At 50.9% G+C, this 13,721-nt stretch overlaps 5 protein-coding genes across 5 annotated transcripts; 2 read left to right on the forward strand and 3 right to left on the reverse strand.

Moving 5' to 3' along the window:
- Positions 1–47: 47 nt before the first annotated feature.
- On the reverse strand, positions 48–1,621 carry BBBOND_0309590 (hypothetical protein, conserved; the record flags this gene model as incomplete). The annotated part of the gene is made up of 6 exons (XM_012913788.1): positions 48–143; positions 179–325; positions 361–624; positions 721–952; positions 987–1,381; positions 1,550–1,621. The coding sequence occupies 6 exons, from the start codon at positions 1,619–1,621 to the stop codon at positions 48–50; spliced, it is 1,206 nt and encodes a 401-aa protein (XP_012769242.1).
- Positions 1,622–2,079: 458 nt separating this feature from the next.
- Positions 2,080–3,519, reverse strand: BBBOND_0309600 (hypothetical protein, conserved; the record flags this gene model as incomplete). The annotated part of the gene is made up of 6 exons (XM_012913789.1): positions 2,080–2,187; positions 2,227–2,394; positions 2,430–2,795; positions 2,833–3,150; positions 3,189–3,436; positions 3,474–3,519. 6 exons carry the CDS (start codon positions 3,517–3,519, stop codon positions 2,080–2,082), a joined length of 1,254 nt encoding a protein of 417 aa, XP_012769243.1.
- Positions 3,520–3,876: 357 nt separating this feature from the next.
- On the forward strand, positions 3,877–5,862 carry BBBOND_0309610 (LisH domain/WD40 REPEAT PROTEIN, putative; the record flags this gene model as incomplete). Its single annotated transcript, XM_012913790.1, has 4 exons — positions 3,877–3,941; positions 4,026–4,323; positions 4,509–4,789; positions 4,827–5,862. 4 exons carry the CDS (start codon positions 3,877–3,879, stop codon positions 5,860–5,862), a joined length of 1,680 nt encoding a protein of 559 aa, XP_012769244.1.
- Positions 5,863–6,307: 445 nt separating this feature from the next.
- Positions 6,308–8,566, forward strand: BBBOND_0309620 (hypothetical protein; the record flags this gene model as incomplete). The annotated part of the gene is made up of 1 exon (XM_012913791.1): positions 6,308–8,566. The coding sequence occupies one exon, from the start codon at positions 6,308–6,310 to the stop codon at positions 8,564–8,566; it is 2,259 nt and encodes a 752-aa protein (XP_012769245.1).
- A 1,557-nt stretch (positions 8,567–10,123) lies between these two features.
- On the reverse strand, positions 10,124–11,897 carry BBBOND_0309630 (hypothetical protein; the record flags this gene model as incomplete). Its single annotated transcript, XM_012913792.1, has 2 exons — positions 10,124–11,416; positions 11,511–11,897. The coding sequence occupies 2 exons, from the start codon at positions 11,895–11,897 to the stop codon at positions 10,124–10,126; spliced, it is 1,680 nt and encodes a 559-aa protein (XP_012769246.1).
- Positions 11,898–13,721: the final 1,824 nt, after the last annotated feature.

Raw genomic sequence — 13,721 nt, forward strand, 5'->3', positions numbered from 1 at the left:
AACGCGTTGTCTATACGAAGCACCCGGATGCATACGCGCGCCGGCAGTCAGAGAAATACGGATTCTCGGAACAGCTCGCGAACGCTAAACACGTCCGCGTCAACGAGTTTGGAGTTCCAGTACTCGGTGTCACAGCCTAGAGCCTGCAAAACGTGAGACACGGGAGCACATCGCTCACCTTCTGGCAGCGAAAGCTTGAGAGGATGAAAAGAGTAAACAGACATTTCCAGTCGTCGGTGAACTTCAAAAATACGTAACACACCAACGGGCTGCACTTGTGTATGCTAAGAAGCAATCCGTTTGTCGATTTGCCAGCCTCTTCCACCTACACATCTGTCGGTTGCGCCTCGGTGTACTCACCTCAAAGTCCGCAAATTCCAACGACGCAACGCCTCCATCACCTCCAAACACACGAGAATTGTACACCTTCCGCATGTTTGTTACAGAGCACGACTCTGTCTGTTGTGAATCTCGATCCTTCAACGTGACGCCGTTGAAGTCCACCGTCAATTCGATACGGCCACCATTCTCACCCGGTGACGACACAACGCCGCGTGAGAGGTCGTCGTCGAAATGCAGCTGCGCTTCCGTGCGATAGGAGCCCTGAGCGAGGCTTTCGAGGATCTGCAGTGACCACTCGTCAGACATGGACACAGGTCCAGCTACGCACCAACTCGATACCTCCTGACCTCACATGTGCACCTAACCGTACTGACTCACGTAGAACTGAGGGTGTGGGACGTAGCCGGCCTTGGTGGCAGCGGATACGTGCGGGTCGTACACGCCCACTTTGGGCTTGCTGAACTCGTCGACGGCCTGGTGCTCCACCCGGCGATGGGCTCGGCAGAATACATATTTCCCCACGGCATCGAATGGCAGCATAAACGTGGGACCTCTGCCGACGCAATCGGGGTCATACCGATCTGCGCAATTGTAGTCCAGACCTAGAAACCTGCAGCCTGTGACATGCAGAGATTGGCACTCACCACTCGTAGTCTAGAACCGCGAACTGTTCGCGATATGGGGACATATCCACGCATTCCACAGTGCCTCCGTGGATGGTTACCCCCTCGACGCATACAGGATGCGCCTCCGGGTCAAGCACGCCGGGTTTGACACGGATGTTGGGTAAATCGCCCAAATAAACGCCGCGTATATCGTTTTCCTCCACTTCCGACTCGGATAAACGACTGAAGTCGTCGGCATAAGATGACACCGTGACTTCACTCGTAATGGAAGAACGTTGGATGAAGCTCTCTAGGCTGTAGCGGTACTCCAGCGCGACATCGGCCGAAGCCCGATCCACCGACTCAGCCTCCTCCTGCGATACATGCTCCCACAGAGGAACTATGTGGTCTTCCACGTCGACTCGGGTCATATACTGCGTCCATGTAATGGCAGTCAGGCCGACTTACCGAATCACCGTGCAACTGCGGGCGTACTGGCGCGACGGTATTACGAAAGCGAGGCTGCAGTATCATGAAGCGGTTGTCTAACCATAGAAATGCGACGAATCAGTCGCAGACTGTACAAATAGGGTACAACTCACCTTTCGTGGCAGTTCGTCGTCTTTACCGCCGCCCAGCTGCAGACGACGGAAGGCAGCAGGTAATCCAGACATCGTGCGGCAGTACTGACACACACTTCTGTGACGTATAATGATGCCGGAAATTGGCAGATAGCAGTCTACCGACGCCTAGGTAGACAGCGTCGCTCTACACATTCCACACACACGTAACACGTTTAACTGCGTTTCGATCCATAAAGAAGGTCCATCGGCACTCTTGGTAAACAAATACGTTAATAACAACAGAATAGGGGGCGTGAACGCGCACAGATTACCGCTACAACAGGAATCCTACCTTACATGTGCACGCACAACAACGTCGCAGCCGGAAAAGTTGGCGCTGCAGGCATTCTTGCTTCATTAGTTGCAAAATGTTGAGTGGATTATTGTTGGCAAGATAAAATGATATAGGCAATAGCACAAAACCATCCCACGGTGGCACAAATATTTGATATAAACTCATTTTACTTAACGCGGTTTGACGCCAAATAACTCGGTCACAGCAATAAATCTCATGGGCTTGTAACAGATAGCGATTTGATGAAATCGCGCTTTTCAGTCTTCGGAATCGTGTGCGCCATCACCCGGAGACACTCCAGACACTTGCTGATGGAAAAGTCCTAGTGACAATGCAGAATTCATAACGGAGCTTAACCCACCTCCTTGTACTCCTTGCCGCTGTTGTTGTCCTTGGTGATGACCAGGAAACACTTCTTTTTGGAGCCCTCTTTGAACGCACCAACGGCTATCTCGAAGCCAACCAGCGATCTGTGGCTCTTACACAGCTTCTCGTAGGCACGTGGGTGGAAGTCCAGAACGAATTTCAACTACAAACTTTGATATGGTAGGCAAAGAAACCCACCAGCACTCCGGCCTGTGAGTCAACAGCAATCGCAGTACCGTGGTCAGACGACTCGAGGACGCCGTTCAACAGAGGGCGGATAGACCCGAAGTTCCTGATCACCAGACCGTTGATTTCCAAAGGAGACGACATTATCTCCGAATGGATGCGCTGCAGTTCCTTGTTGCGAGAGCTCAATATGCTGGGTTTGAGGGTAGAAATGAACTCCTTGTACCTCTCTTCGCTGTCAACCAGCGAAACATGTAATACAGCTCCTTCCAATTCCGGCGCAAGCTCCTTCACAGCCGTCATGACTTCCGGAGATTTGTTCACCCAGGCGAAACAGGTCCCATTGTCGGAGACGGGGGAAATGAAGCGAACCCGCACCTAAAACACTATATAGTACGGCTAACAACAAACAAACCTGCTTGTCCTTTTGCAGGGCTTCTTTCACCGGGGTCCATTCACGAACGCTCTCGGGAACGTTGGAAATGAACAGGATGGGTCCGGCCGCGTGATAGGTGTCGTGCGTTTCACCGAACTTCTTTTTCTTTTCAAACAACTTCCTGCCCTCGAAACGAGGTAGACCGTCGTTCTTGCGCACGTACAGTGTGCCAGAAATCTCTTCCAAACTGATGCCAGGCAGTGGATTGGCGTCCAGTGCGGACTTCACATCTTCGGAGGTGGCCTTGATGTCTAGCATCCTTTTGGCGCTCAAAATGTACTTTAGCTCCAGCACATTCTGCAGTATTTCTCATTATAGTTAGATTATAAGCCCACCTCAACACCCGCTTTCGAGCTGTCTTCGGTAAACTTTTGGTGGTAAAAGTTGTCACGGCTCAGGTTCTCATTGGACAAGTAGTGGCCAATCTGGCGCTGAATGAACCTCAGACGCTGTTCTGGAGTTGCGTGCGATAATACAACCTTGAACTCTTCATCTGTGACGCGGGATTTGCCCAAAAGAGTTTCAACGACTTCAACGCTCGAAGAGTCAGTCACCAAACGCTTCTTGGAAACACCACCCTCATCTGGAACAAACATAAACGATTGTAATTCACAACTAACCGCCATCAGCTTCGAGTGTTCGCTTCGACACCTCAGTGTCCGTCATTGTAGCAGGAAAGGAGGATAAGAAGAACCGTCAATGGAATCACGCGGCACACAACCAATGTAGACTAGCAGTGTTACTTAACGATGAAACTTCTATCCATACTAAGCAACTTATCTATATTGTTTGTGTATACGAAATGGAATTATAATAAGTAAATCATCCCGTTAGTGTAAAAGCCATACTGCACCTCGCCCGTGTGCCGATTGTGGGTGGTGGGCTACGGCGATGCACATTGAAGTAAGCACAGGTTCGAGTTTACATTTCTGGGCGTTTGTGGGTGTCAGGGTGCGCTGCTGGAGTGGCGCCTGCGGTCGCTGTCTGACGCCGTGCCGTGCCAGCGGACAACCACGCGGCAGGATGAAGATCAACCTGTCGTCGGACGATATCAACCTTCTGGTCTACCGGTACCTCATAGAGAACGGGTGAGTTACGGGCGCAGCAGAACTCGGCCGCGCGGACCCGGCGTGACGGCCAAATGCTCACACAGCAGACTAAGCGGTGCGCAGGTACAGCCACACGGCCTTCTCTTTCAGCAAGGAGGCGGAGATACAGCGGAATCCATACTACAACAACCATGCGGACAAGCTGCCGCCGAACGCGCTAGTATCCTTCATGCAGAAGGCCATGATTTACATCTACCTCGAGTACCACACTGACGACCTCACCGGCGAACAAATCGTGTGCGAGGAGCCCTTCTCGTTCTTTCGGAAACACGCGTGCTTCCGCAAACTGGGGCAACAGAATGGCCTGCCCATCAAGGAAACGATGCTCCTCGCTGCAGAGCAAAACGAGCTGGCACGCGAGGTTGCCCGTCATGGACACAAAAGCACCTGCAATGCGTCGCCAGGCAGACATTCAGGTACGTTCAGTTCACAATACTTGCGTTATAACGGTTGTACGTACGTATGTGTCTATGTATGTGACAGTGGTCGACATGACTGGCACCGGGTGGTTGCAATCGGCAGCGTGCCTCATCACGGCGTTCACAGATATCCTATGGAGTTTGTAAAATGCAGAACGATGGCATACCTGACACATGTACCGATTGTATATTTAGTCATATCAATGCAGACATGGCAAATGACCGTGGCGAGTCTCAGGATGGAAGCGCGCTGGCTCAGATCCCACCCATATACGTGGGACCGCCGCAGAGGAGACTGGCCGACAGGTGGCAGGTGTCCGGCTACATGTGTCTGATGGATTACGGGCCTTTGGGCGCAGCAGCGAGTGCGCAGTTTAACCCCGCCGTACCGGGATACATCGCAAAGAGGTGAGTGACGTTGATACGCGCCGACATGCGAGCGCAGAGTGGAGGGGGCGCCGCCGGCCCTGTACGACATTTCGAAGGTGGGGAAAATCAAGACTTGCGAGATCGTGCCAACCGTCGCTAAACTCACCGAAACGGACGGCGGTCCGGCGGGCGTAGGCACCTGCCTCAGGTGGCGGTACGACGGTCACGCGCTCTGCACGGGATACGAAACAGGCGCAGTTGTCATCTGGGACAAAAAAGGCCGCCGGATGTGCGGAGGCAGGCTAGGCAGAGCACCGATAACGGCGGTGGCATTTTCAGGAAACCGGCGATTTTGGAACGACACTGATGATGTGAACACCGTATGCAAATTGGCTGCGGGAGACGCGGCGGGCAACATCCAAGTGTTCAAGATAGAAAATGGCATCCACCACGTCACGGTGTACAACCAGGGCGCCGTGGTGACGGAGATAGACTGGAGGGACCACGACGTGTTCGCCGCAGCCAGCGCAGATGCGACAGTTCGCATATATAACACTGCCACAAACGCGAGCGCAATCCTGCAGGATGCCGTGCAATCTAATCCGCAATTCATGGAGTGGGGACCTACAGGGAAGTGTCTGGCAATGCTCGATAGCACGGAAACGCTCAAAATATACAAGCCAGACGGCCATGGCCTGCAGGGAGGCGTAACGTCGCTCAGGGCACACACCAAAAGCATCATCGCAGCGTCGTGGCAGTATGGACACCATGCGAAATCCGCGAACAAAATATGCACTGTCGCCATGGACAAGCAACTGCTAGTTTGGGACGTCGCCACTGAAACAGTGGTTTCTTCCATCCTCATCGACCAGGTCCCAACCACCATAACGGTGAACACATCAGACACATTCGTCGCCGTAGGTACGTATGGAAACCTTATCAAGGTCTTCAACCTTCCGTCGCTCACGCTCAGCTGCTCATTCTGCGACCAGAACCTACCAACCAGCATCACGTGGGCAGCCGATGACGAGCATATCGCATACAACGTGTACAACCAGCAGAGAACACCGGTGCTGCCGGTAACCACATCGGCTTCCTTCGTCGCTGACTGAGGGGCTTGTCGCTTTAAGAATAGCTCGTCAACGAACTTTATTCTCGCTTAGGCGACACTTACACGGATAATTTTGCTCTGGTAATTCGACATTCGATAGCTGCAGCTGAAAGGCTCGAGTACGCGTGTCTAGTACAGCGTGCCAACGGAGCTATGGGGACTCTGACGTTGTAATGTGCGGGAAGCTCGGCCGTTTTATATGGATTCCAACGCTAAATATTACACGTTATTCAACTGATGAGGAGTAATGGTCTGTTAACTTGTTGGAAGGGCTCTGCCATACCGTCAGCCGAGCCGCCTGTACGTTGGCTGGATTCGCCTAACTAGACAGGCTCCTTCCGCTTCAAGACGTGCTGCGGGACAAAATAATTAGAGTGTGTGTCGTATTACGCGTTGTCTAAGGGCAACAAAGGTTGCACGTGCAGCGGTGTACCTGAGCGAGGACCATGGAGTGTCTGTTGCCACCCAACGCGTTCCTCGCGGAGGGTCAAACCTCCTTTCACATCGAAGAAGACGCAACGAAGTGTGTGCGCGACGCCGTGGACGAAGTTATCGCATCCACGGAGCAACTCGACCAACCTACAACGCCGCTGTGCGGACCCCGAGGTGAAGGCACATTTGAGGAATTTACGGCGGAAGATTTTATAATGCCGCCACATGCAGTTGACGTTAAACTGGGCACTCCTAAGTTGCGGAGCAAGTACGCTTCGCCATCTGTGCCGCTTCCTGGCATTGAGGAGGCGAGTAGTAGATCGCCTACAATGTCCATGAGAGAGCGCGTCCAGTGGAGGCAACAACTGTTGTCTAATTCATCCCGTTTGGATGTTTCCAACGCGGAATCCGATTCGGGAACGTTATTCGGCGAAGTAGCGAACAAAAACGAATGCATGTCCTCGGAGGTAACGCCATTTCGAGGCACATCGGTGAGGACACCGTCAAGGTGGAAGAAGCGGGAAACAGACTCGCGTCACTTGTTAATGCGTACTATAGGAAGGAATGACAACGACACGTATGTGAACGTGAGTGACGATTTGGTGAAGAACCCAATTCTGGCGAACTCGGTGCGGAGCGCCAAGATGCGCAAATATCCCGACGACGAAGAGGTGGAACGGTCATTGAAGGTACTCGGATCATCACGCTGTTGGACTGACAGATTAGAAGATAGAGCAAATGGGTTTGTTGGCGGCGACCTGGACGACGACGACATGCTGGCGACCCAGACACCAATACGCAGCTTCAACACGATGCTGTCAACATCGCAATCTGACTGCGTATATGACTCGACGCAGCCCGCATCCTTATGCTCGTCATACACACAGTGGAACAACGCGAGTCCTATAAGCACACCGGGTCGCTCAACCGGGGTTCATGCGTCAAGCACACCCAACAGATACGTTCAGGCCATGTTTGGAACTGGGTATGCCACCGACCTCGACGCCTTCGGAGGCGCAAGACTTGAAGACATGCGAAAGGAGGAGGTAAATCCCATGGCATACGCAAGGGTGCCGAAGGATATGTTCTCCGAAGCCAAAATGGGGGCGCAAATGGGCACTCTCTACAAGCACTTCAAAAACATGTGCACATTTATCAGGAGGTCGTCAATGCGCAGTGATCGCCCCTACTTCAAGGTGGTGCAACTCATGGTGCAGCGGATGTCGAGGAAAGCCTTCACGATGGATCAACTTAGGCAGATGGCCTGGATGGCGCCAAACCTAGTAACGCTGAAGTGGGTCCGTATAAGTGAGTCGGTGCGAAGGCGGTATAAAAACGAATACGAGGAGTGTCGCGGGGATTTGGTCAGCGACGTACAAGTGAGAATCCACCGGCAGGACGGGAAAGTATGCTCGTCGAACAGCGACTTCGAAAGTACGTGCTTAGCATTCAAGAGCATCATGTGTGCGTGGTTGGCACGCTGTGAGGCGGAACACGTGCAGGGAAGGGGGTCGTGTGATGGGTTTGTTCCAGAAATGGCCCTGCCTATTCCGATGGCGGCCCTGCCAACGAAGCAGTGCGGAAGTCTCGTGACGGATAACGCTATGCTTGCTCCCATGTCAACACCTTCGCGATCCGCTTCAAGGATGTCACAATGCGCTGAAACTAACCCGACGCGATCGACGGCATTGCTCAGCACCAATCGGCGGCCACATGAGAACGAGCACTTTACCACAAGTTGCATGCTCCGTTCACCCGACAGTGCGTCAAACAAGTCCTTCAACAGTCATTACGAGAGCGACTCGACACGTTACGTGGGCCTCTCCACTAAGAGGATGCGAGAGACACCCATGTTGCCCATGGACACGGAGCTGCTCGACACACCAGGTATGCGCCGCATTAGGGAGAGCGCTAAGCGTCTCGCCACTGAGAGTGCCAACAGTGTCAAGCCAAAAGAGCATGATGTGTCATACTGGAAGGATGTTCGTCGTTTCGTGAACGCTCTTGTGGACCTCTCAATCGCGGACACATCGCCGCCGGTGTTGCGCATCGAGTGGCTGGCGGAGTTTATGACCAAGTACGGCACGAAAAGGGTTACCTACGACGAAGTTGCGGAGTGGGCCAAGACTTTGACACATTTGGCGCCAGAAGCTATCCACGTTGGTGTGTCGAAGTTCGACGACTATAGCACAGTGCTCACCTTCGGCCCGCAACCGACTTTCGACGGGGTCATACGATACGTCAATCAACAGATAGACGCATGTAATAAATGAAGCAACTGTGCGGTTGTTTTTAATATGTTTGTACTGCATTCAATGCTTGATATGTGTTTTTCCAACTGCTCTGCGCTGAGCCTGTGTATAGAATTGCTTGCTACTCGTTTCTGTGTAACGCTGGTAATTTGCTTTCGGCTACAGCACGAATACACTCTTGTATGGCCCGCGTGATGTTGCCATGCGTTGGAGTGACGGTTTGCGATTTCCGGAATATATTGGATAGCGTTGTGAATGGCACTTCCATAATCCCGTGGCACGAACATAGAATGCTGCTGGGTGCTGATCCCGTAAAATAACACCTTTTGCGATATTTACATTCCACGCAGCCCGCTAAGCTACATGAGGTCCTTGGACGGGGAAAAGGAGTAGGGATCGATGTCCATCTCCTCGGTGTTCCCTTGGCATTTTGCCATAGCCGTGTGTTGCAACAGCAATGGTGGTATACCGATGCTCCCTCATCCTACGAATGGTTCCGCATTTTGTCAGGAAGCTTTCCTGATAACTACATTTACATAGATGGGACATAAACTCCCTAAGTGGTGATCTACCAGCTACCCATAATTTACAGCAGATTTTACGGTCAACACCTTTGTTGCGGTTTCCGCCAAAAATGCATTCATTGTCCATGCCCAAGTTCCCTTGGCAGTGGCACGATTTGACTTGGTTCCTCTGCGCATAACCGATGAGGTGCTGTCGCAGCGCTGTTCCATCTTTTGGAGGACTATAACTACAGCGGTCAAAGTGTACAACTACATTTACAGCTACAATTAAAACATATAGGTATTGTATAACTCTGCACGCATCGCGGCGCGGATATGCAGCCCTACCAAATATCGTGTAGTATACAAAATGCATTTTGGCGTAACAGATAGAGCCTTCGTCTGATCTTGAAACGCTCGAGTGACGTCACGACTCTATGAACAATGTCGACCGGGTATCCACGTGAAGACGGGTGTTATAAAAAGCGGTCGCCATAAGCGTCGGTCAGGATTTCAACTGAAACCGACGTGACATACAAGCCTGTCACAGCGTTAAATAACCGCCGTCGGTAAACTCACCGGCGCTAGTTAAAGCTCTGCTTCAACACCTTGAGCGCCTGCTACAGGTGGGCATGTGACGAGGCGTTCCGGTACTGGCCCAGTGAACGCGAAGTCACGCCCTTGAACTGCACGCTGATAGTGTAGATGTGCTGCGCCAATTGCGAGTTTAGCACAACTGGTTTGTAAAAGTTTAAGCGTAGACTCTCTTAGCAGCATCGTCCAAGACAGACTTCGTCTTAGTGTTGTAGTGAAGGGCGCCCTAGCCTTTCTTCTATTTATACACAGCGAGTGTGTCTGCTGTTATCCAACTTCGTTTGACAGGTATAAGGTAATAGCTATCCCCAGTAAATCAAATTAGAATTTGGCAGAGTAGTATTCCTCGTCGATTGGCTTCGCTTACAGATGTCAAAAAACAAAAGCATGTAAAGCACATGGGGAGGTGAATATCAATAACCGTCGTATAACCCGTGTGATCAGCATAGTTGAGCAGCGATAGTGTGCCGAGGTATCATGCTCAACGCACCGAATAACGCGAAGATGTTTCTTCTAGCCAACTTGGTTGTGCGATTTTCAAATAATTTTTCCTCTCTTCCTCTGTCATTTCCGGCCCCCTGTCGCCTTGTAGTTGCGTTTGCTCTACCTGTTCCATTCGGTCTACTTCCGGTGGGGGTGCTGGAATTTCTACTTCAAGTTTGGCCCGCTCTGAGGCTTCCGTGTACCCTGATAAATCATCAGATCCTTCCACTGCCTCTTCTTGTTTTTTCGTCTTCTTCAATGCTTCACGCTTCTCTTGCCTTACCTTTCTTTCCACCCATACTTCCACATTCGCCTTTTCAACTTTTTCCTTATCTTCTTTATACGTGGCAAACAAGGCACCATAACAGGCAATGTTGAGCAGCGATCCAATTACGATCATGTACATGGTCGACTTCCTCAGAGCCTCGGTGTTGTTATCTTTAAGAGCGGCGTCCATGTCATCAATTGCCTGTGTTGACGGGGAGTAACCATGCAGCTTCTCTGACACGTATGCGAAGATCTCGACGAAACTGACGCTAATGGAGATACCCGATATGCACTGGATGATGGCTGATGCGCTAGCCTGGTACTTGTCCTCAATGACTTTTCTCATAATGGGTCTATCTACGCCACCAACCGTGACCAAAGTCGCTCCGAGAACCGCAAACTCTATGTAGTGGTACCACATCAGACGTCCATCTGGCGCCGGGGACACGAAAAACAAAACGCAAACGATTAATCGCACGCCCATCACGACAATTCCGGCTATTAGCTCACCATACTTTTTATGCATACCTGTAATTTTTTCTATGACTATACCACCAGCAGCTGTCCCTGCCGCGCCGCCAATCGTCGTGACCAAAATCGCAATACCAACCTTCATGTCAGACACTCCCAAGTACTCCAAGTAGGTGATAATGTAAGGCAACGTGCACATCGGAGCCTCCGCGATCAACATCGTGAATATACACAGGAATGCTGACCAATTCGTAAAAACCGCTTTAAAAGCGCCGGATATTTGGTTGATGAATTTGTCCATGGATCCATAGGGAGTGGTTAGTACGCTGTCAGTATGCATTGCAAATACAATCGCAATGCCAACCGAAATCCACAGGTAGCCCAACACAATGTACGACACGCGCCAGCCGATAAATCCCAGCAAAATGTTTTGAGCAGCCTCCGTGGTTATTGCGGCACACAGCATACGGCCGATGCAATTCAGCGCATGAATACGGGTGAACGTGCTGCTGTTACCGCTCTGCTCATCATCTTCATCCGAGATGATCTTTTGCTGCACTGGGTATATACAACCAAACGCGGCACCGTGTAAAAAGCGGAGGAATAGGATCTGCAGACGTATGACGCATTCAACTCTTGCAACCTACCGACGAAAATCGTGACGTGGCGCTTAGCAGAATGGAGGCGATGCCCATGAATAACAACCCAGCAGACATCACCAGGTTAGTCTCAAACGCGTCCGCCAGCAACCCCCAAACGAGCGAGAAGCACAACCGTGACATGATGGACACGGTCATCAGCATCGTCAGTTGACTCTTGGTGAACCTCATAGTTGACTCGAAGATCCTCATGCACAAGTACAACACCTGCTGCTCGTAGCCCTCAGTGAATGACACCACGTGGTACAACACCTGACCAAACGTGCCATAGTCTGCCTTAATTCTATCTGCCTTAGTGTCGCCGTCTTTCCCGTCAGGCGCGTTTCGTGAAGATTCACCAACACCTCCAAGTTCACTGTCACCTCCTCCAACCATTGTGACAAAGCTACCCTTGTTATTCCCACTAAATCACAGTATTTGTCTAACACTTAGGTCGCGTACTAAGCTCAATACGAGCCACGCATGAAAACCAGCTACTCAATGTATGTTGACTCACTGGATCAGACATTACACAGGCGGCCGTGTAAGCGTGATTTATATGCCTCTTAACGTGCATATAGTGGTATGACCGCTAGACAACCACGTGTTTCGTTGCTCGGAAGCCACTCCAGCAAGGAAGGAAAGGCAAGGCGTCGCACCGCCCGCAAGTTCCCGGTACCACAGGCAACCTACGGCATCCAGATGGCAAATCGGCAGCGGAAATTGCCAATTCCAACACCGGACTCGGGACTCCGCCGACGCGGAAGGACGTTTTGACGCTACCGAATACGGGTGTGTAAGTGGGTGTGTGCCACCCTGTGCGGTCGGGAGATGTAGACACGAGTTTAGATATCTACACATCGGCGATGGTACTTCACAAACGATGTTGCCATATGTGGAATATTCTATGGAACGTATTGATTGGGGTCTGTAAGCAGCGGTGGTGTTATAACCCGGAATGCAAAGAGGCAGCAACGGAAGTACCCTTGAGATTCTCATCACTGAGGCTGTTGAGATGACACTGGTACTCAGATAAAATGCTAAAAAATAGAACAACGCGGATCGATTTACCAATGTGACATAACGTGCCTTTCGAAGTGTTGAAACGCGTGAGCATTAGCGCTTCTGACGGGCATTACCGAATCGTCTCTACAATTGACAGCTAAGATCTCTATGACATACATGCTGAATTGCACATGTATAGGCGCCGCATTTATTAAATGCTTTCCGTCAGACGACGATTGCCTGAGGATCTTCAGCGGAACGGAATCGCAGCAGACACTTGGTTGTATTAGCACGAAGTTATAACGACGTAAAACCGTTAAAATGCCAGTATTCTAGCTTAATTATTCACCGAAGAGGGGTTCTCCGTCATGTCTTTACTCTTGTGGCAAAACTAAAGGTTCGAGCAATGTCAACACTGGACCGTCCCGTTGGCAGGTTTCAAAACATCTCCACGTTAGGACTCTATTGACTTCATCTCATCTGTCATGCTATAATGGGTGTTGTTGAAATGCCCATCACTGATCCGATGATGCCTTTGATGCCTGCTCGGGTCGGTTAGTACCAGTACCAATTTTTGAATCTTTGCTTTATTATTCTATGGTGTTTCATGTGGCTACGTTGGGCTTGGGTTGTTTTGCGTCTACCAGGCCAGAGCTTCACAGTGCTGGTACCTGCTGCGTGTTCCACGTCGTGCCTTTGACGGACATTATTGGAATAACTCATGATTCCCTTGTACGACCTTTTATAGCCGAATTACGGTGTATATCGAGAAAACGACTGACAGGGCCTACGAATGCACAGGTTCAGCCACGTACCAGGGCCACCATGTTTCTTCGTGGGGATCAAATAATGACATTTGTTATCGAATGAATTGCCGCAATAAAAGATGGTCTCTTTATCTGGTACAATCTGCTCGGGCCACAAGGCCTTGGACTCAGCAGGCGTCCCGTATTCCTACAACAGCCGTGCTACCCAGTGCTGCACCTACCGCTCATCGGCCTTTTGAAGCGTGAAGTATTGCAAAGCGTGTCTCAAAATGTGGATCTCTGCAAAAAGCTTTCCGTGTATACGGATATTGGAACGTGTGATGCTGGAAATCAACCTGTCACATTGACCCAAAGACTAGAATATACAGTTCAGAGTGGTATTCGCCTTTATTACGGCAGCATTATTTGGCATTGAAAGTGCGCACAATCTCATTGCTATAGCAGCAAG

Source organism: Babesia bigemina (assembly GCF_000981445.1).
Source record: "Babesia bigemina genome assembly Bbig001, chromosome : III".
In the NCBI taxonomy this organism is placed as follows: Eukaryota; Apicomplexa; class Aconoidasida; order Piroplasmida; family Babesiidae; genus Babesia; species Babesia bigemina.